The following is a 12,764-nucleotide window of genomic DNA, read 5'->3' on the forward strand; positions in this document are numbered from 1 at the left end:
AGCAATTCTGTTTTTGTAGTTTCTGACCCAAGTTTTTACCCTGCTCCTGTATTCTGCCAGTATTTAAAGGCAGAACAAGATGGGCCCTGAGCTGCTGGCACTAAACAAGGATCCTGGAAAAAGGATCTTACACCAATCCGACCAAGTCCAAACAGTGTTAGAATAATCCCAGTGCAGTAAGGACTGTGGTGGCATTTAGTGAGGTGGGAATCTGGAGAAAATAGTAATGTTGCAAAAGCACAAACATAAAGAACAGTATTGTTTGGAAAATGATTTCCATAAACAGAGTAAAGCTGATACTTAATTCAGTAATGCAGGGCATATTCATATCTCTTAGACAACGATGTCCTGAAATATCTGTGTTCTTATCACTCTTTTAACTTGCATCTGAACCTACCTGACATATAAGGGTGTTTAAACTGTGTTTGAACTTAAACTGTGTTTAAACTTGATGGCAGACCTCTCCCAAGATAATACTGCCTGTTACTTTCTCCTCCACCACACTAACACTGCGGTGCTTGCTCAGTGCACTCAAGAAACTTATGGTGCCTGCTAAGCCACGTCCAGCTCCCAGCTCACTTCCAGACTCTCTCGAGGGCTTTGTGGGAATGGAAAGGGGTTGGGCCCTGGATGAAACAGTCATATCTCTGAGTCTCCTCTTTTCTTGAGACCTATTAAAAAAGGCAGGAATTGACTTGCATGGGAACATGTGTGGGGGGGCTGTGAATCCAAAGGTCCCAGGTGCTGCAGGATGGTCACATACTAGAGAAGAGACCCTGCAACTTACAGATTTCCCTGGCCACTAGAATAAGCTTTGTGATCTGCCCAGCCAGAAAAGACAGAGCTGCAGAACTTGGAGCTCTACAGCAAAGTAATTCAAGAATTAGTATTTATGCCGTGAAGAAAAGCCTAGCTACAGGTGCAATTCTCCATTTCAATTCTACTCTGTTATAATTTTCTTTCTCATTCTCCTCTAATATAAAACAATACCAGTTTCATGGAAGCTTCAAGGTTTACATTAATATATTTCTTACCAGAAGACTCTTTCCCAGGATGTTTTCCACAAGCTTGAAGTCATTACGTAATTGTTTGCTCTTGGAACTGGTGCCTTCCATCTCCTCATCAGCATAAAAGCGGAAATATAAGGATTCATCCTTAAATTCACTTTTCTCCAGGACTGGAAACCATATATATGAAATATGTGCATGCATTTACATAGAGAAAGAAAGAGAGAAACAAAAAGGAAAGTTAAAGGAAATCTTAAACATTTCCAGAGTCTTTACAGAACAAAGACCAGATGTATCACTGTCAGTCACCTATTCAGCTCTAGATTTTTAAGCTGCTACTGTATTTTAGGGATATACTTTTCTTCCCAGTGCATAGTAGCTCATGATACGATGTTTGACCTTCCTGGCATGTAGAATGCATATAAAATGCAGAATATCCTCTTGGAAAAAAGATGCTACACAATACCTTATGCTCTGTTCTCATGTCAAAATTAATATGGTAAAACTGTAAAAGGAACAAAGAGGGGTAAAATGGCTGTTTAAAGGTGATGGCTAAAGGTAAGAAATGGCTAAATAGACTGAAGTTTTTCAATCTAAAAAGGAATTGAGATCTATAAAATTCTGGAAGGCATGACAAAATTCTTTGCCATGTTTTCAAATATGAGACCTGGGGGATTCAAATAAAAGCAGCAAGGGACAACTTTAAAACCTGAGGAACAACTTCTTTACTCAACATATACTTACACAAAGGAACTCCTTGCCAAAGGATGCTATGAATGCTGAAAGTTTACATGGGCTCAAAAAAACCCAAATTCTTTAAAGAAAAGCAATTATTCTTACATTCTTATCAAGTACTATGCAAATTCTCTTATTAGTTATTTACGATAATCTCCTCTCAAAATCACTGTTCAAAATATAGAAAGCAAATGTTATTTATGACTAAAACTGGATGTTTCACTGAACAAACTGTGTTTTACTCTTAGGACTTTATATGTGCTATTTGATACTGATATAGATATGGGTTTTTTACTTTCCCAGTTTAGCAGCAGTATCACTGAGGATGGATGATGTCTAACATGGCAATTTGGCACTCCAGATTTGGAAGCTTCAGAGATTCAGTACTGAGGATTTTGCTTGCTGTCCATTGGCAAGTACTAGGCAATTGCACTTTGTACCTGACAGTTCTTGGTGATATTTCAGGACAGCACTTGGCTATGGGGATTGGTCTGATGGCTCTGAAAGAGATGCAGTGAAAAAACATTCCCCTTCTAACTTGTCTAATCACTTCAGGGCTCATTGTAACTATTAGCAAGGGGATTCACTTGGGAAGGTAGCAGGCTTAGACATTTCATGTAAGCTCACAGACTGCTTTTTAGAAGGACCTGCTGGGATGCCTGCAATTGTATACATGTCAGCATGTATGGCACAGCTATAGAAAAAGGGATTTTCAGACAGTCAGCTAACCTGACTGAATTAAAAGCTCCTTTAATTGGCTGTGGGGAGTAATATTGATGCATTACCATGATGCATGAAGCCGTTATTGCAGAGTCCAACACCCAGTGCGACAGCTTCCTCCCGAGTCTGACAGTCTCCCTAGAAACAAGAGGATAAATATTACATCTCAGGCAACTTCCTAAGATAAATTATTCCCCTTTCCCACTGCATAACTTGTAGCTCTGAAATTAGCAGGATGCTCTTTGTAGGTAACAATAGCAAGAAATTAAAATAGCTACCCCGTTCCCCAAATCCCTTTCATCCCTATATATGGCATCTCTTGCCGCCTACAGGAACGAGGCAGACAAAGACCAGGATTCTGGAAAGAAGGTGTTTAACCCATGAAGGATTACCTGCTATCTCACTAAGACCAGTTGGTCAGCTCATTCTAGCAGGTAGAAGACCTGCTGCTTTGGCAGAGGAGCAATTTCAACATATTACTTTCAGTCTTACTAAATTAGAACTTGTATCCTGAAGAAGTATTATAACCTTCTTTTTTGCTCTCCACCTGGAGAACTAGATATCCTGGACCTCTAGCAGCAACTGCAGAGTAGCAGACTGACTTTGTTTAAGCAAACCAGCTTGCAGACCAAGAGCCCTCGCATCCTGTCAGCAGGACATCATCAGTGTGGGCTTCAAGTCCTACTAAGGACAGCAGTAGCTATTTGCCAGGCAAATACTGGCAAAGAACACCGCTATGGTGTGAAGACACCATTTAAATACAGAATAAACCAGGATCAGCTTTTGCCAATTGTCAAGGCATGACATTTACAAATTGAGAACTAAATACTATTGTCTTGGTAGGAAAAAATCAAAGCTGGAAGCACTGCATGATTGTGTAATCACACAAGAAGAGCCAAGAAAAGGGCTTTAATAAACCTGAAGTTTAACTGTTGATCTAAACTAATTTCAAGTCTTCATAAGTCCTTCCTCATTTTCAACATCTTGTCATGTGACAATTCTCCACACTCACGTTGTGTTACTTTATGGGATAAATGGGTAGTTTATTTTACAGTGGCTGGGACTTGAAAATTTAATTTATTCTTTCAACTGTAAATAAACTGGAGGAGAAATGCCTTTTAATGTTACTCTCTGAACTTCTAGGAATCTACTTCTGTTTAAGATAAGAAAATCTTTGTGTAGGATGACACTAAACCAGACTTGGCTACTCCTGATTATATTAACTTGGCCTCAAACACATTCTCCTAGCAAAATACCATTCCCTAATTATAAAATATAACTTAAAATACATCTTTTCAGCTCACCCATAAGTAGTTCTAAATGTTATTTGTCAAACACAATGAAAGCAGTAACAAAAATCTTAAGAAAAAAGAACCACTTAAAATCAACAACATTAACAGAATGTGCGTGTCTCAACTTTTTCATACAGAAATTGGATGGGAAACCAGATACACTAGTTTTGACAAGATAATTTAGCTTTATTCAAGTACAATCACTGAATTTGAGTCAGCAGAATTCTAAAAACAGTTTACAGTCACTAGCATAGTGAAGAATCATGTCCAAAGCACACTGTTGTTATTACTATTACTACTGCCACCATTACTATTATTATTATTATTATTGTTGTCTAGTTCTGGTAATGATATGAGGTCTAAAGCCCTAATCACAGCCCATGGCTGATTGTTTTTCAGATGCATAAACCCAGCAACTCAGAAGGTCTCTGACCTAGATTGTGTACAACCCACAGGTAGGAAAAAAGAAAGCAGATGAACCAAACCACTTTAAATATTTTGTTAATATAATGGAAAAGGAGTTTTAAGATTATGAAGGGTTCTTCTAAGTGGGAAGGAGAAAGCCTAGTGTAATGCAATGCACAGAGGTGCAATACATACTGCAATAGAAAGGGAGGGATGGACGGATGGATGGAAAGAGATAAAAGACCCACTGGAGCAAAAGACAGAATCTTAAAAGCAAGTTTCTACTTTGCATTTGTCCCTTTACTCCCATTCTACCTTTCATAAAATTGCTAATTTAAGTTTAATCTTAGAATTAGAACTAAAATGAAGTTTAGAGGGTCCAGAATCAATGAAAGAATGAGCCCCTTCCCTTCAAGGCTTACCTCTAAATATACATAGGGACCAAAGACAGATTTAAATGTTTAACAATGTACCCCTTAACTGAGCACAGAAGAAATTGCCCTCATCTTTGCATCTGTATACATGTACGTATGCAAACATATACGCAATATAAATTACAGAGTCTTCCGTATCTCCATATCTGGCTTTAGTACATTCTGGTTCAATCTTATTGTAAAGTTCAGCAAACAGAAGCCAGATTAACCTACCAAAATGAAGAAAAATGGAGAAGGAGATGAGCTACCTTTTCCAGACCAAGAGCTGACATTTTACCTTGCTCTCTGAGTATTTCTGCTGCCTTCAGCTCTATGATTAACTATTATGTTGTCCAGATTAACCTCATTACATCTCTTCTTTGGCCAAAGCAGACTTCTTTTCCCCTCAGCTTTCCACGAATAAGACCCCATTATATTACATGTAACTGATATGACAACCTCAGTACTAATATCTTTGCTCTTCTCTATGCTCTTAACAGGAAAACAATTGACTACTCCATTCTCATCCAGTTATTTGGCACAGAAAAACCTTAAATCATATCAATCTAATTAATGTAGGAGGATGTCAAAGGCAATTGCAGGAAGCATTTCTGAAGGACAACATCCCTGGTTGTCAGAGGCCTGATTCTCATTCAAACTACCCTCACTTTATGTTGTTTTGGCCGTATATAGGACTTAATGTGATTGTGAATCAGACCATCATTTAAGACAAAAACAGAATTTACCTTTGACTCTATGATGGTGAGCAAGATGACACACTCTCCCTTTAGGTTACTTTAGATTCTCAAAGCTAATTTTTAAATTTCCCAAGCTACAGGGTCTTCTCTGAAAATTCCAAGGTAAATGTGGGGTAACTAAATTTCTGAAGACAATGGTGTAGCTGTTGGTGCAAAATTCTAGATTCATTTTTCAGTAAAATTGTACCACACCTATGTAAGATTAAATGAGACCAGAATTGCTTTAAATGTCTTCAGAAAATCACAAGAAACAGAAAAGATACCCAAGAACTGCCAGTTCATTGTTCCTAAGGCTAGTGAAGGATTTTCTTCCTCTTTATGTTGCCAAATAATAAGTTTTCACCAACTGAACAATAACAGAAAGCATAAGATTTTAAGTTCAAAGTATCAGAATGTTTAATTATGTTCTCTAGATAAATGTGTTTTACTTTTAAATGGAACTGGAAAATTAAGTTACAGCAGCATCAGCATCTTAAAATTTTCTTACCTGTGCAATCAGCCAATCCACTAGTTTACTTGCAGGGATTACTGATTTGTAGGTCTTCAGGTGGTAGTCACGGTCTCTAATCAAGAAAGAGAATTCAGAAAAAAAATCAAGACAAAAAGGTAAACATTTCTTTTACACTCTAAACCTATATAAACCATTGTGACTACTATTATGAAGTTGAGCAAAGAAGAATTACAGACGGTGAAAAAAAAAGAGACTCCCAGACACAAATAAGTAAGACAAACAACAGTTCGCAGATATCCTTTTTCTCTAGAAGAAAGGACTAGTTTCTTTTCTAATAACTTGAGTTAAGAAGGTATTTCAGATCAATACAGTGTTATTTCATATTTCTCTAGATGTTGTTTGAAGCCACCTTCAGAGAGCTCATATTCCTATCAGAGGCAAACAGGACATTCTTTTTACAGATGTACTGAGCTGCTGCTTTAACTCAGGTTAGAATATTGCCACCACTGGTCCTGCTGAAAATCCCATTCTTCTGGCTGGAAGTCATCTTCTAGTTTCTATCCATTCATGTCCAGTTTACATTTATTGGCTCAGTGCCAGCCCCATCTATAAGCTTAAACAATTCTTCTCTAATGTTTACCCATCAATGTACTCATAGACAGTGACGTACGTATTTCCTCTGTGTCCCCTTTTTCTTCTGCTCACTGAATTAAGCACCTTTTACCCTACTCTGTCAAGAGAGGTTTTCCTGATTCTCTGCAACTGTTCGGATTTTACTTCCTTTAGCAAAATATCACAGAGTAGCCAGATACACATAGAGTACACAGTGTTCTTTTATGACATTAGATAATTTCAGCCATTGAAAATAAGAAAAGAAGTGTTGTATTTAGGTCTTGTAACACAACTTGCACCATCTCACACACAGGCCTTGTAGAGAGCAGCACTGTTCCTGAAATAAGGAAAAGAAACCCTATTGTAACTTGCTGCATTTAGCAGTTTTCTTCCATTCCTCTTCTTAGAGCCATGGAGATAATTGATGTTTTTAGTCTTTCATAAAATACTTCTAAAGAATTTTGATACAAATATAAGAGAACTATGTGGCTCAGGACATTGGGCTCTAACACCTTTCACCTCCAGGTCACTGGATTTTATCCAGCTCATGAGAGAATGAAAAGCTCTTTCCATTTTAGGGCTGTTTACTGGCCCGTGTGAAATAAGTTTGGTGGTCTTGATCCAGTTCCTACTTCCACATTACAAAAGCCATTACCACAATTAATTTGCATTAATTGGCTCCCTCTTGTTGAGAGTCTCAGTAGAGAGGCCAAATGCTGAATAGCTATGAAGAATTAATTCCTCTCTCACCCTTGGAGGTGGTCCTTCTATTTCAAGCTTGAGGTCCACTGGCAGGACTGTGGAAGGAAACTTTCTCAGCCACTGTGACTGTTTTACAGTCCGGATGTATCTAGACAGCAGCTCAAGAGAAGACTATTCTTCAGTTCTGTCAAATCAATCTCTTTCATTAGCACCACACCATTTGATATTTCCTTTTTTCTAAAAATCTAAAACCAAGCCACCATCTACAACTCATCCTACTCATGTTTTCCTTTTACTAATCATCTACAGATACAAATATGTTGTGACTGGCTTTTTTAAATAAATGCAGCAAAAATGCTTGTGTATTTGCAGAATGCGGGGTGTGAGAAATTAGAAAGGGAAGCAGGACTTTCAGAACTTGGAAAAAAAAAAAATACCCAAACACCTAAACATGACAGCATTTCCAGAAATATGTGTCCTCAGAACAAAAGCTTTCCTCATAATGCTTACACACATTTTTCGACTTGTCTTCCAGTAATGTGCTAAACCCAGCACAAAACTGTGGGAGTTTTCTGGGCAGTTTTTCCTTCTCACACTCTTATCTTGAGAAAATGTGCTTTTGAAATGTCAGAACAATAAAGCAAAGCATTAAAATATTGAGTGCTAATGAGCAGAGGTTTCCAGGCTGTGAGAAGCAACTCCCAACATTTTAATACAGATGCTGACATGGAGCTAGAGTTTTGAATAAGCTGGCATCAGGATCTTGGTCCAAGGCCCAGTCTTTCACTGCTTGTAGTTAAATGCTTGTTAAGATGAACATTTCAACATTAGTTCACTGACTTTTCCCCCCTTTTCAATCTATCGTGACCAAGAGTAGAGCATGAATCATAGAAAGTTATCGAGAACCATGAGCTGCAGGTGAATAGTCAAATATAGTTTTGGGGAACCATTGAAATTTTGGCAGAATTTAGCTGCCTCACAGAAACTAGAGGAATATAATGTTCTTCAAAGGTCTAGCCCATCTGTGCACTGAAGTCCATCACATGTAAGTGGAAGCAATTTCTCCCACCCTCACATCTTCCCTGAACTGGATCAGAGACATATTCAGAATCTTCTTGACATCTAAGATTTTTCAAAATGTTTAGTGTTTTATGTATCATCTTCTGAAGTAACACACTTTGTTTCCAGTGGGGTATATCATCTCATCCTCAAAGTGCATCAGTGTCAGAGTTTACTTAAAGAAAATTATAAAGGCAAAGGCTATGCAGAAACTCCCAGGTTTCCAGGGAAGACAACTAAGCAAAATTATGTTCCAAGGTTGTCAACAAAATGATTGGATTTTGAATTTTATGATTCCTCCAGATCCTCTTGGCATATGCACCTGCTACTCCAAGCAGTTTTGTCAACTTTCTAGAAAGGAGGGTGCACGAGAAGAGGAGGCCTCATCAGCCTTGCTAACATGATTGCAGAGACCAGCAGTCTGAAGATGCCAGATAAAGCAGTAGTCCAAAGACACAGCAGAAAGTAATAGGCTTTGCACAAGTATCTTGGTTAAAGGTAGCACCCTCAGGCTAACATCAGGCTTGTCAGAGGCAAAAAAACATGATAAGAAGACATGAAAGGATGACAGCCTAGGAGATTCAGTTTTCTAACAGGGAGATAAAAGGAAGAATGAATAGGAAAAAGAATGGTGGCAAGAAGAGCCTGAACATACTGAGTGTGTTAAATCTATCTAGGAGGATCCTAAAACTTCTGAGAGGCTGCAATTTTTCACTGGTTGAACACAGTTTAGATTCATGCTGCCGCTAACACAGATTAATCCTGATATTAGAAGATTCTCCAGCTGGGATTTTATTACCAAAAATAGCTCAATGATAAAACATCACAAGACAGGCCTATGGTAGTTATTTTGACCTTGTTGATTCCCTAAAGCATAAGACTACATCCCTTCCAGTTCGTGGGTACCCTGAGGTCAGTGAAATTTTTTCAGCTTCACTTACCATTATTCCTACTCTGCATGTGAATTGCCATCTTAAGGGGAGATATTTGTATATGCAAATACACTCATGCATACACATAACCGTTTTGCCTACCAAGGGCTGCATCATGCTTTCCTTCTCTCTCCACACCTTTTAGGCTAACTGAAATCTGTACTATTCTAGAACAGCGATTTTGGAGAAAAAACAGAGACCTAATTAGGCAAATTTATGACTGATGAACTGTAACTATCTTTGCTGCCCTTTTTGGTATGACAATAGCATCTCCCAGAGAAACATCTGTTGTACAACTCAGGGACAAGAGGTCAGCTTTGTTGAATTTGGGATTCCAGACGTGCCCAGCCGAGGTTTTTTCTCCCTCATCAGTTTTTTGTATGTAAAAATTAAGTTCTCCTCAGTGAAAATGCCTAATTTTCAATCAGAAACACCTAAACAGAACACCTATATGGCTTAGGGTGGTTTCCATTACAGGCAAGAAATGCTCATCTGATGTCACAGTAAGGCAACAACACTTGAAAATTATCTCCTGAGATCTGGGAAGAGAGTTGACTCACACTCGCAGATTATCTCAATTCTTTAGCATTTATTTATACAGAACTAAGTTCTGAAGATTCCAGCCTAAATTTTCAGGGTTTTTCCAAATTACAGCTTCAGGTTTCATTCCACTTCCGATCGTTTTGTTTGTTTAGGGTGCCTTGAATGAAAGAATCCTAGCACTGCTTGGAATCTGTTTACATCACTTAAGCATCTGTTTACATTTTCTATAACCCAAATAATACAGCAGCTACAGTCACACCACACAATCTGCCCTGACTCAGTAGTGAGTTATTAATCACACCCACTTTAACTCACAGAAAATGCCAGAGTAAACAAATAAACTTGTGTCACGCTAACAGCTCTCATGAACCGACACAGAAAGCAAATGGCAGGAAGACTGTGACACCAGCCTTTCACTTTCCCAGAACCCAGTTCCAACATCCTCCAGCACAAGTACAACTACAGATCTAAACTGTGGAGACAGAAGGGTAGAAAAGCCAAGAAAATGCAGAAGGCTACTGTTTATAATAAGAAATAAGAAAGCTTTCAATAGTAACAGGTCATCCTTTTAGCAAAGCCAGACAATATACAGAAGATCATGAAGGTTAACTTACTTTACCACTGGAGTATACAAGCAGTGTAGTCGGCAGTAGAGCCTCACACCCTGAAGAAGGAAAGATGCAGGGCATTATCTTTTTTTCCCTTTTCAAAGAAACACTGACTAGCTAAAGCTAGCAAAACCTGGACACTGATGTCTCAACTCAGCTGAAATTATCTACTGATTAACTGTTTTTCAAAACAGTTCCCTTACCCTCTCTGTGAAACATTCTTTCTTCTTTCCCTGCTTCCAGAAGCCAAAAAATCTATTCTTTCATCTCTAATCACCTCCATTCCAACATTTTCTCCATTAATCCTTCCCCACAATTAACCCATGAACTGATGTCCATAAGAAGAAATCCAATTTATTAAAAGGTATATGGGCAGATATGGGATCAACAGAACTCATTTGACATATAATTATCAGGAACAGCAGTTAAATATTGATCTCTTCTATCTCCCTGAACCATAATGCCCAGATTTGCAGCAGACATGCTGTATTATGGCTTACTGTTTTCTATTAAGACCTTTTGTTACTATATTAGGATTGTAATCATCAGTCAGGTGCAGTCACAACTTTATTGTTATTTATTGCTAAGCTCTGCTTCCTCTCCCTAGAGCAAATGTCTTCTATGGCATTAGGATGGATAGCTTAATACAACAAAGATACACAGCATTAAGGATCTCCTCTATAACAGGTCAGTGACATTTTGAGGTAGAGCAAACTCTTTCGATGGTTCTTATGGTTGGTTCTTGGTTCCAACTAAGAATGACAATACAAACCTTGGACATGATGTCTTCCAGTTCACTTCTTGGCTTGTACGTTCCATCATCGTAGCGAAATCTGTACATCACCTGTTCATTCTTAAACTGGTGCTTATCTGAAACTAAAACAGCAGTATTATAGTTAAAATTAGTCTTTTCTCCCCTGCCATGTTCTTCATGGGCCAGTTGATATATCTACACCTAAGTATTTGCTGAATATCTATCATTTTCTGAAGAGAGGACTCAGCTTTTCAAATTTCCCCTTATTGTGTATATATGTGCTTATGTGCACTTCTGAATAGCTCCACCAAAAAAAGGGGCAGTTTTCTAAAGCACTGCAGCTCCAATAAAATCAAAATGTCTTCCTTTTACACCAGATACAATTTATGTAAGGCTCTGGAAACAGTCCTAGCAAAGGTAACTGGGACTGCCTGACTTTTTTTGATAAGTTTTGAACAAAGTGCCTGCAAATTCCCACAACAGTTATCACAGCACTAAAGTCATGTTTGCAGTTGCCCAAAGTTCTGTAATGCCAAAAGCAAAAGCATGCTGGTGGGAGGAACTACAGCCATTAGAGGTATTCTTCTACGATGGTTCCTGTGTTTACTAGTGAGTTCCTTCTAAAAATTAGATAGTATTTTTGAGAATCTGCTTATTTTACAGAATAAAACAAAATTTGCAGGATCTGGTGTATATCCTTTACTACCCAATGGAATCTCTAAGCTGTGTAAGCTACTGACTTCTCTAAGTGTCTGCATGCTCTGGATTTTGTATGTCTAACTCCAATTGAGAATTGAGTCTGCAGAAAACATCTTTTTTTGTCAGGTTCAGCAGACCCAGTTCTGATCAATTCTGCTCTGTGACAGGTACCAGAACTTCCACATCAGCAGTCCCAGATAAAATAGCCAGAATTGACGGAGATACAGAGGAAATTGAGTGATAAAACACATATTTAGCAATCTTCTATGGCCCTGCTTTCCAGGCAGGCTGAGAGATCAGCAGTTTTCACCTGACAGTAATGCTATGCCAAGTGAAAACAAAAGATAAGACGTATTGCCTAATGTAGAACAAGGGTAAGGGCTTCATTATGGTGCTTAAGTTTTAAGTTCTTGCTACGTTAGGAGACACATAATGGGATACTTTCATATTTAATGATTTATCAAAATCTCAAGGGATATTTCCTTAAGTAAATGCAGTGCTGCAAATACCTTCCAATGTCTAGCAATAACCATCCTCAGAGACACTAATATTAGGAACTCTATTAAAACCAAACCAAATGCATCTTACTCAGGGCATTTGAACAGGGGGAGCAGTAAATGTAAGAGCACAACTTTCTTTGAGCTGTAAATTTGTGTTTAGAGAAAAAGGGCACTGCTGAAAGTGTCAAAGTATGACATTATGGTAAGGTAAACAGTCGTCATGAAATAGCAAGTCTCAGGACAGTTTTTTGCACCAACGGTGCAAGAGTACACATTCAGAATGTAGGGAAGTCAGGGTGTGAGCACAAAAGACCATTCTTCATCCAAGGGGTAAAAAAAATACCCAACAGCCTCCTCTGACGTAGGGAAAAGCCCGAGATCATAAGGGTCAGACAGGACAACCCTCCACCTCCCGCCACCGCTTTGCAGAGACGTTCCACTCTCAGCCCCCTTCGGACAAACACACTCCGAGCCTTCAGCGGAAAAAAACCCACCCAACCGTATGAAAAATAAATATACAAGTGTTCCCAGGACATCGCCACATCTATGGTCCAAGGGAGAGGGAAAAGGAGTC

The 12,764-nt window shown here is 38.5% G+C and overlaps 1 protein-coding gene across 1 annotated transcript in view; it reads right to left on the reverse strand.

Annotated features, from left to right (window-relative positions):
* The window catches only part of PREX1 (phosphatidylinositol-3,4,5-trisphosphate-dependent Rac exchange factor 1), a 104,536-nt gene that overhangs the window by 36,619 nt on the left and 55,153 nt on the right, over nucleotides 1-12,764 (reverse strand). The window contains exons 13-17 of the mRNA XM_014943651.1: nucleotides 11,010-11,113; nucleotides 10,244-10,293; nucleotides 5,818-5,893; nucleotides 2,528-2,600; nucleotides 1,035-1,177 (exon numbers count right to left, since the gene is read on the reverse strand). Coding sequence (XP_014799137.1) covers nucleotides 1,035-1,177; nucleotides 2,528-2,600; nucleotides 5,818-5,893; nucleotides 10,244-10,293; nucleotides 11,010-11,113 — 446 coding nt within the window. The remainder of the gene's footprint in view (nucleotides 1-1,034; nucleotides 1,178-2,527; nucleotides 2,601-5,817; nucleotides 5,894-10,243; nucleotides 10,294-11,009; nucleotides 11,114-12,764) is intronic.

The sequence above is a fragment of the Calidris pugnax genome, unplaced genomic scaffold, assembly GCF_001431845.1.
Source record: "Calidris pugnax isolate Ruff unplaced genomic scaffold, ASM143184v1 scaffold118, whole genome shotgun sequence".
NCBI lineage: Eukaryota > Metazoa > Chordata > Aves > Charadriiformes > Scolopacidae > Calidris > Calidris pugnax.